Here is a 26,227-nt window from a genome sequence, read left to right as displayed (position 1 = left end):
GTCACAGTGTTAAAGGGCTGGATGTGTTGATAGTTTTGTTTCTCAAACACAATCATTTCCCTTTTGATCCCAGCTTTCTCAGGGCTTCCAGGCTACCAAGAATGAGCCACGCTCTCTCTGGGACACGTGGGGTCAGGAAACACCATATGAGCCACTCGCGAGTGGCTCACACAGCAGGCTGTACTGAAGCAGGAAACTTCCTTCTCCTTTTTAGGGTGCCCACGCCCCTGTGCCTGCACTCAGTCACCCCTGACCTGGCCCCCGATCCTCTCCCTCTCCAGGCCCTATGGAGGGGAGGGGGTCTCACCCTCACCTGTCTCAGCACCCCCGCCCCCCACCGGCCTCCACCCCACGGCTCTCCAGAAGCTGTTCCAGGTCTAAGTCCAGCGTTCATTTCCTCATCCTTTCTCCTGACCGCACCCACACACGGGCGCCCGGCCTACTGGGTGCCCGTCTTCTGCCACGCTCTTCCTGCCATCCCTAATGAGGGTGCTCTCAAGACCCCAGCGGACGTCCTCAGGCCACACCTCTTTCTTCTCCCTGTGTTGATAAACCCGCATGTGCTCATGCTTCCCAAGTCCACCTCCAACGCCAACTCTCCCCAAGCTCCAGACTTGTTAAGTCCCGCTGTGCAGACATACATCTCACATGGGACCCTCCCCAAACGGAGCTCTTCACCTCCCGCCTCGGACAGCTGATCCAGGAAAACGGGATCCCACGCCAGGCTCCTCCTGCCTCCTGCACACTTTGCACCACTTTTCTCTTCACCTCGACCTTCAGTTCCACCATGCCAGGCCCCTCGCTGAACCCACTCTGTCCCCACTCTAGGCCCCGCTTGCACTGGCACACGTGGCCCCCCCATGAAGGGCCGGGCTTCATGTCACTCTGCCGTCCGAAGCCCCCTGGGTTCCTCAACAGCCAGGGGAGTCCCAGCTCTGACCAGCCGTGACCACCTCTAGAGGCTCTAAGCTGCTCAAGGAACCCAACGAATTTCTTTGTTCCCTTCTGAGGCCCTCCTGTCCTTACTCTATTCTCACCTCTGACTCATCAAATCCCAGTGCAGGGGTAGGTGCCTGGAGGAGCTGGGGGGACAGGAATGCCCTCCCTGCCCCTGCGCCCCCAGGAGGAGGTCACCATGGTGGCACTCCCGCTGAGCCACCCTCCCGGGACGACCACCTTCCTGCCCCTGCGCCCCCAGTACAGGTCTGGCACTGGGCCAGCATTCAGCTTCTACTGAAAGAGTGAACTTGCTGCTTAAGTATCAACATGACATATGAGATTTACTTCTCTAGTAAGACCCTACAAATGGCAGGCAGAGGGTCTCTGTTAGGAAGTACATCGGCTCCAGTTCATAACATGATGCTTGTGTACAAGGATACAACTGCTGCCTTCCTGTACATGTGCCCCGTGACACGGGGCAGGTCGTGACTCCGCACAAGCCGGGGGCCTCTCTCTGTAGCACAGGCAGGCACGGTGTGCCCGGCCGTGTGCCGCTGAGGACAGCACACGGCCCTAAGGGCTGTGCTGTGCCAGCTTCCGCTCTAGGAGGGCCTGCTGTCCACACGCGTGCACACCATGAGCACTCCTCTGTGAGTCCTCGTTCAGCGGGGTGCTGAACTAGCAAACTCCAGGCCGGAACACGGGTCACAGCCATGGTCGCACAGTGGACAGGCTCCATATGCCCACTTTGACCGCAGCTCAGGAGCGGCCCAAGTGCCAAGGCTGCCACAGGAAGAGCCAGGCTGGGCGTCCCCGTCCCAGCTGAACAACTGCGAGCGAGTCACATACCTTGTGTGGGTTTCCGTGGTCTCACCTGGTCCCAGCGCATCATCGGTACTGAGGAGTGCCACGTGTGCTGCAAACGTGTAGGTCCTTGAAGAACCAAGGTGCAACGGAATGAAGACAGATTTACACCCAAACCTGACCTACTGAGGTCCTCCAAAAGCCCTTCAAATGCAGTTTTCCCCTACTGCCAGAAATACGAAGTCGTCACGTGCTACAGCAAGGCGCGAGTGACGGAAGGTCAAGTGATGCGATCTGAAGAGTTTATCTTGTAAACACCCAACCAACCGTGCACGTCACTCAGGACTGAGTGACGGAAACTGTAGTCTGCTCTTGGAAAATAACTAACCGTAAAAGACAATGTTCGTGCTCAGTCACTTTTTTAAGTGAAAACAAAGCCTCAGCATCAAACACCATCCCCGGCGACCCTGTCGGGTACGGTCGGGACTTGCCAGGTCCTGGTGGCACCAGCGAGCACAGGGCAGCACCAAGGACATGTTCTTCGTGTGGGCGGAGTGGGCAGCTGCAACAGAGCCCCCGAGGGCCCACCGTTCACTGCACTTCCTCTAGGCTCACTGAGCTGCACTGGACATGCTGTGCCCCATCTCACAGCTTACAAATGACTTCTGCAAGAGAAGTGAGCCCGTAACCACGTCAAAGCAGGTGAAACAACTAATGCGGGACTTTGGTCTCAAGCCGTTACGCTGCCCTGGGGTCACGGGATGGGCGGTGACATCACCGGCACTTTAGGGACACTTTTAATTCAAGAAGCTGTGCGGCCATTAGTTCAGTTTCCTAAACATGGCTTTCTTCCTCCTGCTCGAAGCAAGCAAGCGTGGAAAACCCAGGGAGACCAGGGGACAGACAGCACAGGCAGGGCTGGTGCCGGGGCCTCAGACCCGCAGCTGGCTCGCCCGGGTTGAGCCACTGCCATGTACAACTGCTTGCTAGCACTGCGTTAGTGTCGGGATCAGCTGGCACACTGGCGGGGCTCTCCTGTGCCTCCACATCTGGGAAGCAGAAGGTACCGTTGTAAGCGTCAGGTTGTGAAAGTTCTACTTCCCAGAAGATGTTAAGGTATTTCTCAGCCAGGGGCGCCTGGGGCTCAGTCGGTTGAGCGGCCAACTCTTGGTGTTCGGCTCAGGTCATGCACGGTCTCATGGTCCGAGGGACTGAGCCCCTCGCCGGGCTCTACACTGACAGTGTGGAGCTGCCTGGCTTCTCACTCTCTCCTCCCTCTCTCTGCCCCGCCTCAGCTCGTGTGCTGTCTCAAGATAAATAAAACAAACTTAAAAATAAAAAGTATTTCTCAGCCACGTTTGCCTTGTGATTTTCCTTTTCTGATTGTAACGTGAGGGCTGGAAGACAATCTACACCCGCCCCCTCTCCTCCACAAGTCTATTCAGGGAGAGGACTGTCCCAAACTGGCTGAAGTTACATGGGAAACCGAGCGAAGAGACGGGGGAAGCCTGCTGACCACCAACAACTCCCCGGTTCCTCGGTGAGCAGAGAAAGACCCGGACTTACACTAACTGGGCTAAGAGGAGAGCAGACCGTGTTCACAGGCTGCAGGATCGACACCTGAAACTCTGAGGCCACCTTCCCACCAGAGGGACCCCAGAGCCATCGTTCTTCTTCCCCAAACAACTGGTGCTGAGGGCCCCGGGAGCCCAAGTCAGGGCAGGAGGCTGGGCCTGGCCCAGGCTCAGTCACCAGTAAGCACGGACCAGCTCCGTGTGGCTAAAAGATATGGCCTTACAAATAAATAAAATCAATAAAGATGAGCAGCCCGTGTTTTAGAAATAGGATTTAAGGTGCTTTGGAATAAACACGAGGAAAAGCTAAGCCCTGCACGTTTCCTGCCCAGGTGATGGGGCATTTGGTGGGGACCCAGAAACTGGAAAAACCAGTTCTGATGTCCCAAAGCTTCACAGGAAATATTTAACAGTAAACAGTCAACGGTGTGGCGTGGGTTCACATGCCAAGGAAGGCTCATTAACTAGGGCTTATTGGCAGTTATGTAAAACGATGATCCTATGGAACAAAACTACCATTCTTGGCCAGCTGCACCCCCCGAGCCAACCTAAACTCAGTTTCAGACAGTGCTTCACCAGCGGGATTGTCCCGTGAGCAACTGGAAACCCACGCGGGGTGAGAACACTAACAAACCAAACGCCAAAAACAAACCTGGGAGCTCCTCTGGTCTGAAAGGCCGATTAGATTTTAGAGGTTCTGCCTGAAGTTCCCGCTCACCTTTAGGGTCCCCTGCCTGCAGCGAGGCACAACGGTACAAAGTAACCCCCAAGGGTACTGCCTGAGACTCGATAGGCAGGGGCAGGACCAGCGGAGGATGCTGGTCTGGCCTTTGTTCACATCCCGCTGTTACTCCACCCTCCGGAGTCAGGATAGTTGGTAGGCCCTGGAAAAGCCATTTATTTGTAAGTGCAGGAACGACATGGCCAGATGTGCCTGATAAACACGTGAGCCTCTGAGAACACCATTCTCAGGTTAAACGCATTAGGCGAGTGTGTGGCGCCGTCCTATCAGCAAGGCCCCTCACCGTGCACATAGCAGGTAATTTAAAAATAGCTGTTGAGGGGCGCCTGGGTGGCTCAGTCGGCTGGGTGTCCGACTTCGGCTCAGGTCATGATCTTGCAGTTCACGGGTTCGAGCCCCACATCGGGCTCTGTGCAGACAGCTCGGAGCCTGGAGCCTGCTTCTGATTCTGTGTCTCCCTTTCTCTCTGCCCCTCCCCTGCTTGCACTCTGTCTCTCAAAAACTAAAATAAAGTGTTAAAAAAAATTTTTTTATAAATAACCTCTACACCTAACGTAGGGCTTGAACTCACAGCCCCGAGATCAAGAGTCGGATGCTCTACCAACTGAGCCAGCCAGATAACTCACGAGCCTCCTTTCATATAAACATGTTTATTTTTTTTTTTCAACGTTTATTTATTTTTGGGACAGAGAGAGACAGAGCATGAACGGGAGAGGGTCAGAGAGAGAGAGGGAGACACAGAATCGGAAACAGGCTCCAGGCTCTGAGCCATCAGCCCAGAGCCCGACGCGGGGCTCGAACTCACGGACCGCGAGATCGTGACCTGGCTGAAGTCGGACGCTTAACCGACTGCGCCACCCAGGCGCCCCCATATAAACATGTTTAAAAAGAAAAATTGGAGGGGTACCTGGGTGGCTCAGTCGGTGAAGTGTCCCACTTCAGCTCAGGTCATGATCTCAAGGTTCGTGGGTTTGAGCCCCGTGTCAGGCTCTGTGCTGACAGCTCAGAGCCTGGAGCCTGCTTCAGATTCTCTGTCTCCCTCTCTCTTTGCCCCTCTCCTGCTCACGCTCTGGGTCTCTCTCTCTCATTCTCTCTCTCAAAAATAAATAAACATTAAAAAAAAAAATAGCTGTTGAGTGGGGTGCCTGGGTGGCTCGGTTGGTTAAGCGTCCAACTTCGGCTCAGGTTATGATCTCATGGTTTTTGAGTCTGAGCCCCGTGTCCGGCTCTCTGCTCTTAGCTTGGAGCCTGCTTCAAATCCTCTGTCTTCCCCTTTCTCTGCTCCTCCCCTGCTCATGCTCTCTCTCTCTCAAAAATAAATAAACATTTAGAAATAGCTGTTTACTATATACTTGAAACTAATATAACATTGTATATCAGTTATATTTCAATAAGAAAATTAAAATTTTCTTGTTGTTTTTATTCAAAAATTTACATGAAAATACATGAAGATCCATTAAGGCCGCCTTGCAGGGAAATACAAATGGGCTCCCCTTTCTCCTAAGGCACAGGGGCAGGGGAGGGGCAGTGCCGGGCCAGTGACAACAGCAGGGCTGGCCCTTCCACGGCCCATCTTGAGAAGCCACACAAGAGAGCCATTCCTCCCACGCCCTTCTCACCCAATGCCACTTCGTGTCACATCTTTAATCCAGGCAGGAGCGTGCTGTGCAAGAGATGCCCTGGGAGCATGGGTGGACGCCTGCCCAGAAGAGCAGGCCACAGGGGCCCGGAGCCCCAGGGACTGGCTGGTGGCAGCACCCTGGGAGCAGCACGTGGAGAAAACACTCTCTGCCTGGCCGGGTCAGCACGCTGTCCCGGGAGCGAGTGTCAGCAGGATGGGAGCCTCGAGGTGCCAGCTGGCAGGGCACCAACCATTCTCCTCTGCAGCCCTCCTGACACGCTCTGAAGGTCCAGAATGGATGGCCACGCACAACAAACAAACAAAACAATTTCTATGCATTTTTTGGATGGCTTACAGGAAAGACGAAAGACGAAAGAACAGGGCAAGGAAGAGAAAGCAGAGCTGGCTGTGAGGCGTGTCGACCCGAAGACCTCGGGGTGCCTGAGGACACCACGGAGGGAGCGGCACAGTATGTGTGCGTCCCGCAGGGTACAGCCCCCTGCTGCCGTGGGCCAGCATACCACTGGCCATCCCCCTACCTGGGACCCTCTCTAGGCCGAGTCGCTGAGCACGCAGGAGATCCCACACCATCCCATGGCACCAAAGACGGGCTCGGCGAAACCCCCGCCTCTCTGCCTTCCTACATCCTCGCACATCATGGCAACACGCCCACCTCCGCCGTCAGACCCACGCCCGCCACGAGGTCTACAGCTCTACTCACGAACGTACAACCACAGAAAAGTTTAAGAGAATGACAAAAGGCTACCCTTTACAAGAAACAGAGTGAGATAATATTTAAACTGTTAGCCGTGATTCCACCATTTCCCCCTTACTGCCTGGATCTTGGTCACCAAAGACATCCCACAACCAATACACAGGAGCGATGAGGCTACGAGTCATGAAGTTCTGGCTTCTCACTTTCCAACGTCCAGCTCCCGGGAGGACTTCAGAGGCTCTGATCTGCCACAGGCGTGAAATGTTGGAGCAATGGCACAGGGACAGGAAGAAGAGGGCACAGGCCCTGCCACCACCTGTGGGCCCGCTGAAGCCCGGGGGAGACATGCTACATGGGGTACCCACGTCCCGTGGGCTGGCAGTGTGGGAGCAGCACAGGGACCACAGGCATAGAGACAGGGACAAGGACATCTCAGGGACACCCACCCCCCTCAAGCCAGGGCACATTTCTGCCAATCCGTGGAATGGGGTTTGAAACAGAAAGCTAAAATGAAAATTCCATCCTGACATTTGTTTCTTCTATAGAAAAAAAATTTTATTTGAAGATTCCTTATTTTTAATTTTTTTTTTTAATTAAAGAGAGGGAAAGCGCCCACGTGCAAGCAGAGCTGGCACAGAGGGAGAGTCTTAAAGGCTCCGGGTGAGGGCGGAGCCCCACGTGGGACCTGACTGCACAACCCTGAGATCATGACCTGAGCTGAAGCCAAGAGTCGGGACACTCAACCAACTGGGCCCCCCGGGCGCCCGTGAATATTCTTACTCACAAGGACAGAATGCGTCTGCTAGCATCCGGCACGAACGTAAGCGCACATCAATACCGATGACAGTATTAAGCAAATCAACATCAGAGTGCTGACAAGGCACAAAGATCCCATAAAAGTCACAGAGGACTCAGTTTCCACCCCAGGTAACTGAGGATGTATTTCAATCCATTTAAACAAAACTAGCTGAGTACCTGCTAAATTGCCAGAAAGCGCGGGTACGAGGGAAGACCCAGGGGTGAATGAGGCCGAGTGTCCAGTCCTGAAGAGCCGTGGCCCAGGGAAACCCCAGGAGAGGGGACAGGTATCCGTGAGCAGGAGAGAGGGTTACTTGCTGAGAGAGGAAGGGGACAGGCCCTGAAGCAGATGTGGCATCGCTGGCGAGGTGTCACGGGGCACGTCGGCAACTATCATGTGTGGGTACCCAGCAGAGGAAGGAGCCCCTCTGCAGCAGGTGTATGGAGGAGGCAGTGAGGCCGGGGTCTGGGCAGGGCCTGCCTCCAGGGCAGGGGAGTGGTGGGGGGCTTTGGATGGGACTGGGGACACAGAATCAGACTGTGGATGCCTGAAAGGCCAGGCCAGGGCCCAGCGTGAAAGCTCTAAGCACCAGTCCTTCATCTCTGCCCAGATGCAAGCAGCGAACAGAGGGGAGGTCAGAGGCCAGATTCAAAGTCCCAGGGAGGGTTCACAGTGAGAAGTGCAGGGACAGCAGAGGACAAATCGAGACAGACTGAGGCCCCAATCTGCAAACAGCTTCTCTGCAGGTGTGAATGGCACCCAGAACAGACAGGAGCCTCTTCCGGGCACCGCCAGCCTGAGTGTCTGTGCAGACGTATGGCCGGCTCCCAGGCTCCATGCTGAGGCTGCTCAATTTTGCTGTTGTGGCCTGCCAGCATCCACAGACGCCACATGGGAGGACAGGCGAGGCTGTGTAGCAAGCAGCTTCACTGAGCTCGGAGGCGGTGGCCCGGGTGTGGCCTGCCTTGCTCTACACCTCTATTCTGACTCGTGTCTCTCTTCCGCAAAGGCAAGTCAGCCGTGGGGCATCTGGATCGTTCTGGACCCTTATGTGCTGGAGATCCGGGCACCAGAGATCTCCCCTGAGAACTTCCATGAGGTGTCCCACCTGCTGTCCCGAGCCAGCCCAACCTATCCTCACTAAACTATGGGCGGCCACCAGCTCTCCTCCGGAACAACCTGGAAGGGTGGCTGTGGGCACTGAGGACATCTGCTTTCCTTGGGGCTCTCCGGACAGAGAGAAATAGCTCCCCTTAGTACGAGGGACGGAAGCACAGGAAAGGCACCAGGGTGGCACCAGGGCCGGGCAGCGGCCCGCAGCCCCCATGCTTGTAGCTCGCCAGCGTCACGAGAGCAGGAGACGCTCCTGCTCCTCCATACGCTCCCCTTTTCCACCTTTGATGATGCTCCTCCACAAATGTGCCTGCTTACCAGAGCTAATATCCTCTGAACCACACACTGGGGACACGCCAGGTGACGTGTGTAACCCTCATCACAAGGCCACAGGCACAAGAAGGGACACTGTCATCTGCTGCCAGATCCAGGAGGGGTGGCTGGGCCCCTGAGAGTGCCCTCCTGCTCAGTCACACAATGACCTTCTGCCCACGGATGCTCCGGAAAGGCATTTGTAAGTCCTACGTACACATGAGCATCAGACTGAGGGCCTGTCCCCTGAAGGTTTCCCACCTGTTTTCTTTGACATATTTAATTTAACCCATCTGGGGAGTCATCTTCTGTGCTTACATATCAACTTAAAAAGCCTACTAAAAGTTTCAATAGATTCTCTTTCTTTTTTTTTTCCCATTCTGAGAGAGCAAGTGCAAGCAGGGGACAGGAGGGAGAGAGAACTCCAAGAAAGCTCTGTGCTGTCAGCGCTGAGCCTGACACGGGACTTGATCCCACAAACCATGAGATCACGACCTTAGCTGAAATCAAGAGTCGGACACCTAACCCACTGAGACACCTAGGCGCTCCCAACAGGTTCTACTTCTACTATTCATTCATTCATTCATTCATTCATTCATTCATTCATTCAACTTTTTGAGCGCCTAACAGTAAAAGCATTTTTTCTAAATATCTCTTTTAATACACATTTACACTATCCTGTATTTCTCTGGCTGTTTTAGTAGTTTAATCAGTAAAGCACCATTTCATAGATTTTATTCTGATGTGCTTTAAAAATGGGATCTCCTTGAAGCATTTTGATTTTATCACTAGAATTTGAAGTGTTTGATTTGGAAGGTGACGGTTCGCCAGCAGGGGCAATACTGACTCAAGATCTTGTAATGAAGATTTCTACACTTGCTGTTACACACGCCATGTTTGCTCTTCACTTTAGAGGCTGTTCGGGGAGATGGTGGGAAGCAATGATGATGTCTGGTGCACCTCGCAGCCCTGACTTCTTAACGTGGCTGTGACACACACTGGTGCCCTGACCTTGGGCAAATCACTCTGTGACGAGAGCCTGACAGGAGAGCCTGCCTGCACCACCACCAAGGTCCCGTTCATCTGGCTCCAGCAGACAACATCACCTTCAGTATTGAAACTTACTGAGCATCAGACATTGTACGGCATCGAGCAACATACAGGATCCAACAAGAGCCAGCCACCGTCCCGGACCCACCCCCTAGACCCCAAATCCAGGCTTCATCATGGGCAGGCTGGACTCCGGAGCACAGAACGTGCACCCTCACCAGACCCTTCGAGGGACCTCAGCCAAGACACCAAACTTTGTCTTCACTGCCCTACCAACATAACAAGGACTTTATTTCCCTCAAAGGAATGATACAAAAATTAACTGTGTAATGTTTACGAAGCCCTCCTAATTTCCCCCTAAAATGCTCTAATTTTTCCTGTTCCTGAGGAGTGTATGCCAGGCCCAGCACAATGACCAGTGGGACGGACTCTGTCCTGAGGAAACACACTATCCAGTGACCTTTCTGCTCACTGAAGAGCCTGCAGACTTACCTGCTGGTTTAAGCCAGGGGCCAGCAGGTAAGTCTGCCAAGGGCCAGAGATCAGTATTTCTGGTGTTGTGGGCCTTACGGTCTCTGTCATAGCTCTCAACTCTGCTGTCGCGGTGTGAACTTAACCTTAGATGCTGAGATCTGAATTTCACATAATTTCCACACGTCATGAGACATGACCCTTCCTCGAGTCTTCTCCCAAACTTCAAAGTGGCTAATAGAGCAATCTTTCGATACTCTTCTGAGGTGAGAAGACAGGTGAGGCAGTGTGCTCTTCGGTCAGAGCTGTGCACCCACCCGTGGTCGGAGGACGCCGAGCGACCCCGTGAGCTCTGTGCTCTGACACGTGTCCACGGAAACCACGTCCCAAGAGGAGAGGCCCATGAATACTGTCCATTTTACAGACTCGGTTCAATGAGTTGTCAGTGAGTTGCCCGTGTGTGCAAATGTTTTTTTCCAAAGCCTGCAATTCAAGGATGCTCCTTACCCTGGTCGTTTACTTTTCAGCAAGCTCTATGGCTGTGGCCCCAGGCCGAGGCGCTCTGGGTGGAGGCCCCGAGCACCCCGGCTCTCAGAGCTTCACCCCGGCACCTGCACTCCCGTCAGGAGAACAAGGGGCTTCCTGACAGGTGCGGGCCGTCAGGGGCACAGGCGGGCAGGTGTGTGCACCTCTGTCCCCCACACCCCGTACCACCTGTCACTCGGCGCACAGGTCATGACCAGGCAGACATCACCTAACCTTCCCTTTCCAAGTCCGCAAACACCCTCTACTGTAAGGCAAGTGGAGACTCTGGTAAGAAACCTGGCGAGTGGCGGCTCCTCAGCCCCCCCAAGGACGGCGGCCCCTTCCTGTGGGAACACAACCAGTTCCCACCACCCACACCGCACCCATCAGACCGCGGGTCTCATCCCGTAAGTCTGTTTTACCTTCAGCCGGTAAGACGCTCTTCCCCAGTAAAAGCAATTTAGTGCCACTTCCCAACAGTTAGTTGCAGAGAGGCTTCATTTTAGCTTAAAAATCTGGGCATTTGACGTCTCACCAAATGGTGGCACCTCACTGAACCTATATTTTACTTATTTTTCCTTAACTGATTTACGTTACAAATATTCCTCCCAGAGATGGATCATCCCCATCACCAAAGCAAGGAATTTCCTGGTCCTTCGATAGAAACAGATCCTTTGATTCATCAAACATTCCACTTCTAGGCATGCAGTTTTAGCAAAAAATGCCAAGCCTGTTACAAGTCGCTCCATCCAACAGTGGCAATAGAACATCTTCAGGAACTCCATGGTGAGGCCCTCTGCGGCCCTGATGGGCGGGTGAGTGCGTGTGTTTCCCCCAAGCCCTGGCCCGCCCTGCTCTTGCTCCCAGCTCTGCTAAGAGCTCTGACCTAGGTTCTCCCAGGAGGCCTACGTTTCCCGAACGGAGACATCAAGGCCCTTGTCTTGATGATTTGATTGGTCCTGATTGGTGATTCTTTCCTCTGTGGGTTCGTGGTCTAGCACTTGCTATCATTTATGACACTGCTGGCAACCTCTTTTCAGATGGAGATTACTTGAGAACGAGGAACATGATCAAAGGGTGAAGACCCAGATCCAATGCAGAACCAGAAAATTGCCCACAAAAACATCAAAATGCCTTGTTTCTTTATTTCTACTCTAGCAGCTAAACGTCCAACAGTGCTCTAGCAAGATGATACGGACCCCATGTTAAAGCACAGGAAACAGATAAAACTGCATGTCGTAGATCCGCTCCATAAAAATCATTCGTCACTGCTATGAGGCACTTCACCAAGCATTCACTGGGCACTGTTTTATGCTAGATGCCGGAGGATTATAAACAAGAATGAGATACAGTCCCTGCCCTTGGGACCATACAATTTAGCTGCAGAAACACATCTCTCAGATGCAAGATAATTATAAAATACTGTCAAAGGAAAGTACCAAATACCAAATAGTTTTAAAAAGCCAAGAATGAATGACATAGACCTGATACAGCAAGAACATAGTCTAGAAGTCCAGGAGCTGAGTGCAGACATCTCTTCTGCCTGCGACTCTTGGCAAGTTCTGAAGTTCGATGTGAATCCCTATCTCTATGTTCAGATGTAACCACGATGGAAGTCTCCCATAAGCTTTGGCGTATCACATTTTGGTCTCAGAAAATCCAAATGTCTGAAAAGTGTGAACCGTTTCACAAAAAGGAATATATGCATTCAATTCCACATGAGCAGGGCACCAGGTGGGAGCTGCGGGATAGGAAACCATGTGGGGTTTGACTTCCCAGTGGATGAGGCAGAAATGGGATGGGCACAGAGCCCTCTCTCCTGCACCCTCCTTCTCTGCCACTTTTGCCCCACCCTCTCCTCCTTCCCCGCTTTCATGCTGTGGGCTGTAGGGTCCTCACTCTGCTTTTCAAGCCAGGAGCCAATTGACCGAAACCACTGCACAGCCGCCCGTGCCCACGCGTGGCTTCCAGGGCTCTGGTCCTCCCACCACGAGCCACAGCAAACACAGTGGTAAAATTCTATGTCGGCAGTTGCCTGAAGAGAATAGCTGGGAGGAGGAAGGGCCTCCTGCACCTCCTGCTCTGCCCTGCCGGCCCCCCGGGCCCCAGGGCAGAACCCAGCCGCAGCCATCTCTTCAGTTCTGCTGGGAACCTCGTGGAGACATGTCAGAAGCAGAGGGGCTTTGCAAAGGGGGCTTCCTCACAAGGGCTGCACCTGCACAAGCAGTCTGTGGAGTCAAACTGGCTCTAGCCATAGCAGCAGGGTACCAGGCACTGGAAAGCGAATGGGAGAGAAAGCACTGCCCCTCCCTCCAAGGAGGCCTTTGTCTAGCAGAGGAAGGACGTCATGAAGATCCCACTCGGGACACGCAGCCTCCTCACCGAGGTCCCCACCACAACAGCCTGCCCTCGCTCTACTCCCGAGCTACCAACACTGGTGCTCCAGAGTGAGGCTCAGCGAACGTATCTAATGGAAGATGTCTAGAACGTGAAAGGTACTACCTAACAAAAATAAGTAAAAGGTGCGCCGCAGGCTCAAAAGCAGAGAGAAGGCAGCACAAGACCCGGTGTCAGCGGAGCGCTTCCTAACCTTTGCTTCAGTGACCTTGTGCAACGGAGGCATGATGCTCCTGCAGGGCTGGAGGACAGGGGGCAGAGAAGACCAGCGAACATGCAGCCCCATCCTGCGGCGTCCTCTGAAGCATGAGGCAGGCAAGTGACTGGCTGGGAATGTTTACTGCAGAAGCTTTTTGCTTTATCCACCAAAGGACAGAGCCAGTCAGAGAGACCAAGTTAAAGACGGAGGATGAAGCGGAAGCAAAGACAGGGAGCGGGGCCCATCTGCACAGCAGCCCCCAGGGGGGGCGAGGGGCGGGCTCCAGGCCCAGGTGGAGAAGCCTCAGGGCGAAGGGCAGTGCCCACACTTGCAGTGAACAGTAAGGCTGACCCATTTTAAGTACTCTTCCAGATTATTTCTGCAATTTTACAACATAAATTATTAAAGTATGGAAGTTTAAAACCTACATACTATACTACACAAGGAGTTCGTGAAGACTCAAAGACTATTAGAGTCTTAGAGCTCAAAGGTGGCTGTTTTGCCTCACATAACAGAGACACCCGCAGGAAAGGCATGAAGAGTGTTATGTGTGATAAACACGATGATGGAACCTCACCGAGAGTGGCACGTTCAGTAACGCTGTCACTCAAGTTGCCCGCCGAGTGCCCGGAATGAACAGGGCCGGGTCGCCGAGTGCCAGGGTAAAGAGGACCGTAACACAGTCAGGCTTTGCCTGAGGCATGTGGAGGCCAGTCCAACCAGAAGCTAATGCCGCATGCACGTTAGCTGACCTTCACTGCAGGGCTGTGCACACAGCTCACCCGTATGAGACTCCCTGTCCACTGTGGGCCAAACCATGCTCCCTGCACGTGCATGGTGCTGCTGGTGTTGGTACGGCTCACGGTGACACCACCAAGGCGCGTGTGCCCCAAGAGCTGTGCATCCACTGAGTCTTGAAAAGTCTTACAGCGGCACTGAAGTGCACTGCTTCTGATGTGGTATGGCTCGGATTTTATATCAGGACTTTCCTTCCATTTATTCGTATTTCTTTCCTTTTATTCCCCAATCAAAGATGACTGGGCACTTTCTGATGAGTGGTGATGAGCAGAAAAGGTGGCTGCCGCCTCCCGTAAGCTCTGAAGAAGCCGCTGGGGCGCTCAGACAGTGCTCCCCAGGTCCCTGGTACACCAGAGAGGCATCTGGAACGTCCTAAGCATCCTGTTGGCTCTTCCCAAACAGAGCAGCAAGAGGTAACTGAAAAGCACCACTGCGCTCTGGGAAGGGGAGAGCAGGAGGCTTCTGAGAGCAGGCACCACGTCTGCTTGCTGCATTCTACCTGGTTCAGCAGTGGCAGGGGGACACCCCATCTTCTCTAGAGGACTTCACAAAATGCTCTGGGCAGGCACCCGTGTCCGACAAAATACCACAGAATGAGTGAGACAGCTACTTCTAGCCCTTCGACATTTCTGGACAAGCACATGCATGGCCACATCAGAAGCCAGTGTGCACAGAATGGATCAGGAACCAGGGCTCCGGAGGCCCAGACCTCCCCGTCACACGCCAGGGGCCCAGCTATTATAGCCAGGCACGGGTGGCGAGGCATCTACGGAAGTGTCTGCGGGACACCTCAAGACACACGACTATCTCCTCTGCCTTGGCAACCTCGTCTTCAATTGCACAGATGCAAAACCCCAACAATCCGCCCCCCCACCTACAGCTCCTTAAAGTGGGGCCTCACAAGTTATCTGATCACTGTGTAATTCGGTCCATTGCTTCGCCGACTTTCCCTCCTAAGTACGCGGAGATCCCAACTTAATCCCATACGTACCCCACCTTTGTGTGTGCTCTCACATGGGCTGTACGAGCCAAGCGCCAAAGGCCCCCCTGAGCTATTCAAAGTACGACGACGACCATGTCCTCTAGAACGGTAAGGTGAACACATGCATGCACAGTCATCAACACGGACAGGAAGAGCAGCAAGCACACAGCCAGCTTTCAGAGAGGACGCAGCTACAGCTGGGAAGCCCGGCTCCTCGCATGTGTTCTCAGCACCGAGGACAGCGTCTCCGGTTAGCTGTGTGACTGCCCTTTGTGCGTGAGGAAGGCAAGCTGTCTTTGCATTTTTCTTCACTAGAAGGAACACTGCAGCCCTTTCTTTCTCTTTTTTTTTATGTAACTGTTGCAGATGACTCCTTGTCATAGATCGCAGACTTCTGCGTCTGTAAATGAATGTATGTATAATATGGGATATAACCTTCACATATATAATCTACCTCCCTGGATTTTCAATAAATATGTAAATCCATATACCACCTTAAAGCTAGAGTCAAGCTGTTGGGACAAGAGAAATATTGCTGGGTGCAAACCTAACAGGGCACTTTTTAAGTTGCCCATGAGTACCAGCGAGCAGGGATGCCCAGCCCTGCAGCCACGTGGGTCCACTGTTCGTGGTGAAGACAGATGTTTGGACCACCCAGACAAGGCGCTCCTCGGCAGTGGGAGCGGAGTGAGGCCCTGGGGTGGGGGGGCCCTGCCCTGCCCACCCTCACAACCAACCCAATCAACCAGGACAGCCAAGAGGGCATGACCCTGGGCTGATGAGAAGGTAGGCCACTGAAACTGCATCTATCTCAGTCCCCACCGCTGGTTAAAAACCTCCATCCTCCTTGGGACACTTCCCACAGGGGCTCTAGTGGCCCCTCGGAGCGGCCCTTCGCGTGAGGAGAACACACACCACCCGGTTACGGTCCTAACAGGGAACCGACGCCAATAACAGCTGGCACAGATCCCATTTTTGCTGGAGAAGCTCTGACAACGGGGAAGGTACCTGGTCTGACTGGACGGGCCACAAATCTTGAGTGCAGAGTAAGTGCTGAGCCAGAGAGAGAGGGCACAGCAAGGTGAGCTCCCGCTGGAGTCACTCTAACTCTAAGGCGCACGCTCCCTCCGGTCCCTCCCTCCCGGTGATAGCGCCTTTCTTTCAGAAAAGACCACTGGTTGGTTGTCAAGAGCCGATTCCACTTTGGCTCCGCCAATGACAAGGTAAGTGTAGGATGATGCACTTGATGTGGACAAAGTCAAAGAACGTCCCACATGGTGCCGGCGTTAAGACATCCCCTCCAGTTCACAGGAGAGGAGTTGTATTCTGTGGTATGTTCATAAGAACGCGTTAGAGTTCCCACAGTTGGTTAGTGACAGAACCCAAACCTACCCTTATCAGCACGACCCCAAACTCCAGCTCACTCTGCTGCCCACACTGCCTCAGTTTCCCCATCCACGTAACAAGGCAGGAGAGAGCATGACCTCCAAGTTCCTTTCTCTTTCTGCCTGCCTGTTTAGTTTCACTGGGAGGGGAGAGGAAAGCAGACGAGGGTCAAGGAACAGACAGGCCAGTGGTAGCAGGACAGCAGTCTGGGAGGAAGGCCCCAATTTGGTATTAAGAACTGTATGAACCTACTAATAACTGAAAATCCACTTTTTAAAATTGTGTTTTGGGGCGCCTGGGTGGCGCAGTCGGTTAAGCGTCCGACTTCAGCCAGGTCACGATCTCGCGGTCCGTGAGTTTGAGCCCCGCATCAGGCTCTGGGCTGATGGCTCAGAGCCTGGAGCCTGTTTCCGATTCTGTGTCTCCCTCTCTCTCTGCCCCTCCCCCGTTCATGCTCTGTCTCTCTCTGTCCCAAAAATAAATAAACGTTGAAAAAAAAAAAAATTAAAAAAAAAATAAAATTGTGTTTTGCCAAAAGGAGGAACAGCGATCAGGTGTTCATACTCAACGCGAAGAGCTAACATCATGCTTAATGGTGAAAAGCTGAGAGCTTTTCCTCTAAGATCAGGAACAACAAAAAGATGTGCACTCTCACCACCTTTATTCAACACAGTACTGGAAGTCCCAGCCAGAGCAATCGAGCAAGGAAAAGAAATAAGACATCCAAACTAGAAGGAAGAAGTAAAACTCACTATTTTCAGATGACATGATACTACATGGAGAAAACCCTTAAAACTCTACCCACAAATGGTTGGAACTAATACATGAATTAATAAGGCTGCAGGACACAATATCAATACACAAAATATGTTGCATTTCTTTTCTTTTTTTTTTTTTTTTAAATAAGGGAATAGTTTTATTTATTTTTTTTATTATTTTTTTTTTCAACGTTTATTTATTTTTGGGACAGAGAGAGACAGAGCATGAACGGGGGAGGGGCAGAGAGAGAGGGAGACACAGAATCGGAAACAGGCTCCAGGCTCTGAGCCATCAGCCCAGAGCCCGACGCGGGGCTCGAACTCCCGGACTGCGAGATCGTGACCTGGCTGAAGTCGGACGCTTAACCGACTGCGCCACCCAGGCGCCCCAATATGTTGCATTTCTATACACTAAGAATGAAATAGCAGCAAGAGAAATTAAGAGAGTAGTCCCATTTATAACTGCACCAAAAAGAATTAAATACGTGGGTATAAATTTAACCAGGAAGGTGAAAGACCTGTACTCTGAGAGCTGTAACACACTGACGAAAGAAACTGAAGACGGCACAAAGAATAGCAAAGACCACCCCTGCTCGTGGATGGGAAAACAAGTGTTGTTGAAATGCCCATATTATCCAAAGCAATCTACAGATTCAGTGCAACCTCAAAAACATTCCAGTGGCATTTTTCACAGAAATATGGCAAACAATCCTAAAATGTGTATGGAACCACAAAAGACCCAAATAGCCAAAGCAATCTTGAAAACTTCTGTCATTTAAAATTTTCAATGATTTCCAACTATATTACAAAGCTATCGTGAAACAAAACAGTATGGCATCAGCAGGAAAACAGACACAACAATCAATGGAACAGAATAGAAAGCTCAAAAGTAAATCCAAGCATGTATGGCCAATTAATTTGCCACACTGGTTTGGAAGCGCCATCATCAAAAAGACAAAAGATGAGTGTTGGCGAGCATGTAGAGAAAGGGGAGCCCTTGTGCACTGCTGGTGGGAACACAAACTGGTGCGGCCACTGTCAAAAACAGTGTGGAGGTTCCTCCAAAAGTTAAAAATAGAGCTACCACCCAACCCAGCGATCCAACTTCTGTGGAAATATCTGAAGGAAGTCAAGTCACTATCTTGAAGAGATACGTGCACCCCACGTTCACTACAGCATTCTTACTCACAACAGCCAAGATCGGGAAACAACCTAAGTGTCTATCAACGGATGAACAGATTAAAAAAAAGAGAGACATGGTATATATACACAATGCAATACTGTATTATTCAACCCGAAATCTTGCCATTTGTGGTAACATGGATGGACCCTGAGGGCACCATATGCCAAGTGCAGTAAGTCAGAGAAAGACAAATACCATATGATTTCACTCATATCTGTGACCCTGGGGTGACCAAAATAGGTGAAGGGGGCCAAAGGTAAGACTTCCAGTGGTAACATAAATAAGCCATAGGATGTATATAGTTAATACTGCTGTGCCGCAGATCTGAGAGCTGCTAAGAGAGGAAACCGTGAAAGTTCTCATCACTAGAAAAATGTTCTGTGACTATGTGTGGTGACAGATACTAGCCAAACTTACTGTGGCGATCATTCCACAATGTACACAAATATTGAATCATCATGTTGAGCGCCTGAAACTTCTATAATGTCAATGATACCCCAATAAAAAAAGAATTAGCACTAACCTACTAATAACCCCAAACCCGTTATTTAAAATGGGGTCTTGCCAAAGGAGGAAAAAAAGTCCATTTTCAAAATGAACTTTCTTGAACATGATGGATGTAAAAGTGAAAATACGCAAGAAAAAACCCGGCCCTGTTCATTTAATTGGACCACCATGAGAATTAGTTTATGAAGTAAACCTAGTACCTAAGAGTTCTGAGATTAGATTAAATATTGTTTATAAATGAACTTTATCAGGCTTTTTTTTTCACTAGAAAGACAAGTGAAAACTAATTCAATTAACTAGAAACTATGGATAAAACTCATTATCATCATCCAATGGCATTTACAAAGCACAGTCTTAAGTTTCCACAAACAACTGGCCTGACCTTGGGGCTTCTTCTAAGAAATAACCATCAGACGCAAGAGGGTGTGGCCACAAAGGAGAGGAGCCGGGGTTAGCTGCAAATGGACTAGTTGGTGAAATTAAAGGAGTAAACACTCGTGAATGGCAGCGTCTGAATAACCTCCAGTGACCAACACTGTTTACTAAACACTTCACAAGCAAGGCACTGGGAGAGGACACAAGGCAGGTGGGATGTAGCCCAGCCCCAGAGAGCAGACACCAAGTACGGGAGACAAGGTGTGTATGCACCAAAGTCACTAATACCAGAAAAAGGCATCCTGTTCTCCTAAAGTTAGCAAGACTTATAAGGGATCAGACTGCTGTCTTCATATTACTACAACACAGAGACAGGATTAAGAACTGTCAATTTCTCAGCGCTGGAAAGAGGCAGCACTTGTGAGCACATGACCCGGCTGTGACACAGGTCTGGATGGCCACTTCCAAGAAATGCGGGACGCCATTTGTACAGAGATCCGCTTGAAGTTCACTAACCCAGCAGGACTCAGGGCTCCGCTGTGGACAGACGAACCACACCACTGCACCAGGAAAACATCTTGGCTAAATATGCCTTTTTATCTTTTCTGTGAAACACCAACCAAAACTAAACAGAACAAAAGGGTGGTGAGGCAGGGTGTCTTCGGAACTGTGACAATCAGTCAGTCATGCAGTACCTGTAAGTCTACGAGCTGCACAGTTGGTTTTCCTTGGAGGCACAAGGCCTGAGCAATGAAAGCATGCAGATCCTCCAGGCAAAGCGTGTCCACCTGAAAGGGACAGAGAAAGAGAACCAGCATCAGCTCTGGGAAAAACCTGACGCTGCCATGGGCTCAATGGCTAAATGCAGGCACTTGCACAGGGCAGCAGAAGAGGCAGAGGTGAGCAGGAGTCCACAGTCCTGGTGTAAAGCTCTCCGTGACGTCCAGGGCCAAGATGGACCAGGCCTGGTCACTCTCTAGCAAGGCAGAAATCTCTGGGACGCCCGGGAGGGGCATGAGCCACAACCAAGCTGGACTCTTAGAGCAACACAGGTGGTTGTTTTGGGCACCAATTCCCAGGGCTGGCAGTTCAGGGGTCTGTAGTGTGAGCTGGCGAGATCAAGGCTGGGATAAACTTCCGCCCCTGCCAGCCCCGGTGAAACCTGGGTACTCAGATCCCAGTCTGACGGAAACCACAACCCCCACATCTGAGCCCCTCCAGTCTTGCGTGGAATCGGGGCTAACCAAAGTGTGAGTGAAAACAGGGGGGCAGGGGTGTGGAGAAAGAGTGGATGTGGAAATTCTGGATCTCAAGTGAATGATGGGAATGACGACAGCAGGCTACTCTCGGACACCATCTCCTCTCAGGGTTACGGGCAGTGACTTTGCCAGCTCAGCCACCAAATTCTGCCAGCCAGACAAAAGCACTACACGAAGCCTTGCTCAGCGTTCTCACTGCCATCGCAGGAACACAAGACCTTCTTTCTGGAAGGGAATGCATTCTGTGGCAAGTAAACGCTTGAAGGGGAAAAAATCAGGGAAACAACCACAAACTCATGGATAAGAATTTCGATTCTTTCTCAATGATAAAAATGGCTAATATGTTTACTCCCAATAAAAATGACCCCATCATAAACCAGAACGACTGTTCCCTGGGGACTCCTGCTCCCCCCTGCTCTCCTGGAGAAGCAAATACTTCTGGCATCCGTCACCTCTGCCCCACGCAAGGCAGCAACCCTGTCACTACCCTGCCCTGTTCCATTTTTATTCTGAAGAAGTTGTTGCCTTTGTATAAATGACAGCTATGATGATTTCAGGAAAAACACAAAAGTCTACAGATGTGTGGTACTCATGACCAAGAAGAAAGGCTCCAATCTACAGAAGCCAGACCAAGCAAAGAACACACTGTTTTTCTATTCCATAAGCGCCCACCTCTCTTCTGTTTAGACTGGGTTTGTTCGCATGTAATTCTACTTCTTGCCATCAGCAAGTTTTGAGTAAAATGCCTACTTATGAGAAAAGAATAACTATCTCATATGTCATGGTTTTCACACTTAGCTAATTTCATATTCTGCCACCATCTCCGTAGTTAACCAATCTTAAACCACAGCAGAGAGTGCCAAATTCTTAATAACACCAAAGTTTTTTTTTTAGAATTTCACATAACAGACATTATTATTATAAAACATTTGCTCCACTATAAATTATAAAAAATACGTACACTTGCTCTGATGTAAACTTACTCTTCCAGGGAATTTTCTCAGATAAACTTTTTTTTTTTTTTTTTTTTCAACGTTTATTTATTTTTGGGACAGAGAGAGACAGAGCATGAACGGGGGAGGGGCAGAGAGAGAGGGAGACACAGAATCGGAAACAGGCTCCAGGCTCTGAGCCATCAGCCCAGAGCCCGACGCGGGGCTCGAACTCACGGACCGCGAGATCGTGACCTGGCTGAAGTCGGACGCTTAACCGACTGCGCCACCCAGGCGCCCCTCAGATAAACTTTTAATAGGAAGTGGTGTTGCTAACTTGGAGGTTATGAGACCACTTAGCTTCTCCATAGGTTCTCTACCACCCACCGTACATCAAAACATTTAACTTAAGCTTGACCGTATAAAAATATAGTATTTTTATAAATTTATATTTTTAGCCTTATGAAACCTAAGAAAATAATGAACCTGTGAATACATTTTAGTACCTTCATCTCAGAGATGCCACCGATGTGTTGATTCGTTGTTTTTCAGTTTTAAAAAGTCCCCATTTAAATGTGCCCTTTAAGTCAGGCCAACATGTCTACCTCGCGCTGACTCCCACTAGCTGACTCCTCAGCAGCTCCTCGCGCTGACTCCTTTATTTAAAGGTAATTATTAGTATCGCCAGAAAGATAAAAGTGGAAATTTTCCTCCTGATGCTTATTTGCTTCAGGTTTATATAAATATATGAGATGTAGAGCTACTGTTGTGTGGTTTGGACTTTTTTCTGCTGGAAATGGATTTTCATAACTGTCACCTGCACAAGTGACAAGCACAGAGCTGTATGAGTGACCGTCACTGGGTCCAACAGCCCGTCTCTTGTGCTGAAAAAGTAATTCAAACTGTGTGTCCCACAAGTTACTGTCCATATGCACACGGTTATTAGGAAGAAAACACACGAATGTTTCTGGATGCGAAGCTATAGCTCTTGGTTACCCACCATTCCCAGTCCCCACTATGGCCCCCTCGCAGCCAAAAATGTGAGCTGATAATGCATGTGTATGTAATAAATACTATCAAAAGAAAAGCAGTTTTACACTTAAAGATCTATCTTCTGTCCATTTATATTTCTAAGTCTGGTACAAATAACGGAACTTTCTACTCAAAACAGTAATGCAGGGTGCCTGGGTGGCTCAGTCGGTTGAGGGTCCGACTCTTTGATTTTGGCTCAGGTCATGATCTCACAGTTCGTGAGATCAAGTCCCATGTTGGGTTCTGCACTGACAGTGCAGAGCCTGCTTGGGATTCCCTCTCTTCTTCTGTCTCTGCTTGTCATCCCCACACTCTTTCTCTCAAAATGAATAAATACACATTAAAAAAAAAAGCTTTAAAAAAACCAGTAATGCAAAAACTAAAGTTTACACTGGTGCATGTGAACCCAGTAATGAAGCAATAAAATCTCTGTGAGTTATTTAGCCGTACCACATTTTTACAAAATGCAAAATGCAGAACTAGCTATAGACTGGCAGAGACAAAAGAAAAATTTAGAAAAGAAAAAGAAAAATCAGTGTAACGTGCCCTTGAAATGTAATTCCACGATAAGAGTAAGTTTTTTTTTTTTTAATTTTTTTAATCTTTATTTATTTTTGAGAGAGAGACAACGTGTGAGGCAGGGAAGGAGCAGAGAGAGAGGGAGACACAGAATGCAAAGCAGGCTCCAGGCTCCGAGCCGTCAGCACAGAGCCTGACACGGGGCTCGAACTCATGAACTGTGAGATCATGACCTGAGCCGAAGTTGGACGCTCAACCGACTGAGCCACCTAGGCGCCCCAAGAATAAGTTTCTTAATGATAATCAATAATTCATAAAGTGAATTCAGGTTTGAGAAATAGTCATGTAACTTTCTACTCCAGCCAAGTAAAAATCTGATGGTTATGCCAAAGAAAGAGACCCAAGATCTGTCACATTGGAGCCCAGAGTAGAAGGTAAGATGGCTCAAAGGGGTTGAGAATACGGGAGGTCTAAGTGGGCTAAAGAAATAGAGAAGTGATTGCAAAGGCCTTTTTTTATTGTTGCTGTGACAAAAGTGAGACAAAAGTCATTTAAAAATAATACAGACAAGGAAGGGAAGTGGGAGAGGGAGTGATCCGGTCCTTCCTTCACTGAGGTGTCTAAACATTACCCTGCACTTGGGCAACTATTAAAAAGGCAAACACTGGGGCACATGGGTGGCTCAGTCGTGAAGCACCCGACTTCGGTTCAGGTCATGATCTTGCAGTCTGTGAGATCAAGCCCCGTGTCGGGCTCTGTGCTGACAGCTCAGGAGCCTGGAGCTGCTTTGGATTCTGTCTCTCCCTTGCTCTCTGCTCCTCTTCCCCTTGTGCTGTATGTCTCTTTGTCTCAAAAATAAACCTTAAAAAAAAGTCTTTTAAAAAGGCAAATACCTTCATGCGCCTTTATAATTCTCACACATTAAGTGTAAAACTAAAGAAACAAACTGTCCAACTTGTTGAGGAACACCAATCAAGACCTAGCACTGCACCCTAACTCGAGGCCTCCAACCCCGGGTTTATCTGGGCAAGGAGGACACACACGATGACGACAGTGATCCTAGTGGACACTTCATTGGGCCCTTCTACAAAACACATTTCATGTGTCCCCCAGTGCAATGCCCCAGTAACCCCAGGGAGTAACCATACCTCGTCCCAGACTGGGATAGGGAAGTGCTTAGTAAACATCTGGAGAGGAGTGAGCGACTGCAACTTGGACAGTGGAAGTAAGCTGCCAGAAGCCCTGGGCCTTCTCACCACAACACTGGACCCCAGGACGGGAGCCACCTCGCAGACAGTGACAGCCACAGGGGAGGCACCACAGGAGTCAAAATGCTTGGAAAGCATAAGCCAAGTGAAAGCAGGTTCCCTCACCTGCAAGGTCTCCCCAGCCTCCACTAAACTTACGTGCATCGCAAGCCTCCAGGTCCGACAGCAGTCAGGCCTCTGACGTGTGTGCCAACACGGAACCCGTGTTTTAGTTAGAGAACCGCGGGGGGCCAGCGCTCACAGGGTAGATGCTGGAAAATGGCACGGGAAAGAGTCCGTAGCCACACCCCAGGCCGCCACCCTCCCACAAGGCAAGGGCAGGAGTGAGGAGCCACTGCAGCGCCCAGAGTGAGGAGCTCAGGTTACCTGCACGAAGAGGTAGGTCAGGAGGCAGCACAGCGCTTTGAAGGGATTCTCCACCGCCTGCAGCTCTTCTCTGGAGGAGGAGAGGTCAAAGCAGCCTAGCAGCGCGTCCAAGCGCCGGGCTTGTATCCCTGCGTCTTGGTTCAGCCACAGTAATTTCAAGTTAGGGGTTCCCCCTAGGTAAAAGCACAAACTCCATTTATCATTATCCTTTGCACCACCAAGTTATCACGTGCTTCGTGCAGAAATACAATAAAAGAATAAAAGACACAAACCTCTTCTCTTTCTGACATCCTTGGGCTTTAGGGCTTAAAGAGCTAGAAAGTAAACATGGACAGACCTACCTGGTTAAAAGAAACAAACCCTAAAAGGCCAACACATATGTACTTCATTGAGAACATTGTTCTTTTCTTAAAGGCTGTGTTTTGAGGGAAATGAGGGCTTTTTTCCTACCTGCGCTGCATCCTGCATTGTGAGGAGTGCTTTTCAGAGTATGTGTCAAAGGCCCTGTCTCAGGGTGTGAGAAACAACACAGCCACACGAAACGCTGCTGGAAAGGCCACCAACTGACCCTGTTAGCGTGTTCTCTTATTCCCCTAACCAGCAGTTTCCAAACTTGAGCGTAAAAAGAACCCGCTGCAGAGACAGATATAAATGTAAAAACCACGTTTTCCTGGGTCCTACATGCAGAAAGCCCGCTCCACCAGCTATGAGAGTACCTGGAGTGTGCACTGAACAACCTGCAGGCTTGGGTGCAGGGCGTCTGGGGACCCCATGCTTTCCAAAGCATGTCCCTAAAACTAGTAAGCAGAAATTCCTAACATAATTTTTAGTGTTTCATTTCTATGTTTTACATATACATTTAAATTATCAAGGTAAAATACAACAAAGAGACAGCCATTACTCGTTTCCTTAAACCACAACAAATGACAGTGTGAGTCTGCAGGAAGGACAGAGGCCTCGCTGGTGCTGGCAGACAGAGCTACAGATTCCGGGCCGAGCCAGGTCCCTGTACGGGCAGCTGCTGGGCATTTCTGTAGGGTCATGCCTGAAAAGCCAGGACAGCTGGGGTCTAAAACCCAGTAACCAAATGGCATCAGAATTAAATGACTCAAAAAGGAAGCTCTTTTTTCCTTATATTGCTCACAGTATTATTTAACATTCTCAGTTGTGTATCTCCCACCATCAAAAGTGAAACAACCGAGCAAAGTCACTTGCATTTCTGAAATGGCTGAAGTGTTTCCTCTATCAAAACACATTTATCATTATTCTGGGGAGAAAAAAAAATCATTTTTCTCTTTCAAGACTGAAAATACTAAAGATAACTCGCAAAAAAAAAACCCAGACCCAATCTCCCGCACTAGTTAATAAGACAGAGATACTACTCCAAGGTGATCACAATGGTCAGTCATGACTTCCCAGAAACACGCTTTTCAGGGAAATAATCATCTTGCAGCGACAGCAAACCGTAGCCCATGGGCCAAATGCACTTCATCCTGTTTCTGTAGGCCCGTAAACTAAGAATGGTTCTCGGGGGTTTAAATGACCGAAAAAAAATCAAAAGAAAAATATTTCTCAATGTGAGAAAATTACATGAAGTGCCA

General features: G+C 50.2%; 1 protein-coding gene across 18 annotated transcripts in view; it reads right to left on the bottom strand.

The window, feature by feature from the left end:
• Positions 1-26,227, bottom strand: part of FAM120B (family with sequence similarity 120B) — a 112,401-nt gene that overhangs the window by 34,081 nt on the left and 52,093 nt on the right. For 17 of the 18 annotated variants that reach the window (XR_006717753.1, XR_006717754.1, XR_006717755.1 and 14 more), the window contains 2 exons: positions 24,627-24,799; positions 19,946-20,038 (listed from right to left, as the gene is read on the bottom strand). Coding sequence is in view for 13 of the 18 variants with exons in the window: in XM_045500362.1 (XP_045356318.1) it covers positions 19,946-20,038; positions 24,627-24,799 (266 nt within the window). In the remaining 5 variants the exon portion in view is untranslated. Of the gene's footprint in view, positions 1-11,790; positions 12,333-19,945; positions 20,039-24,626; positions 24,800-26,227 lie in introns of those variants that run through there. The other variant, XM_045500372.1, reaches the window with a different exon arrangement.

Source organism: Leopardus geoffroyi, chromosome B2 (genome assembly GCF_018350155.1).
Source record: "Leopardus geoffroyi isolate Oge1 chromosome B2, O.geoffroyi_Oge1_pat1.0, whole genome shotgun sequence".
Lineage (NCBI taxonomy): Eukaryota > Metazoa > Chordata > Mammalia > Carnivora > Felidae > Leopardus > Leopardus geoffroyi.
Note: the sequence above shows the minus strand (reverse complement) of the source record. Positions and strands in the feature narration are given on the sequence as shown.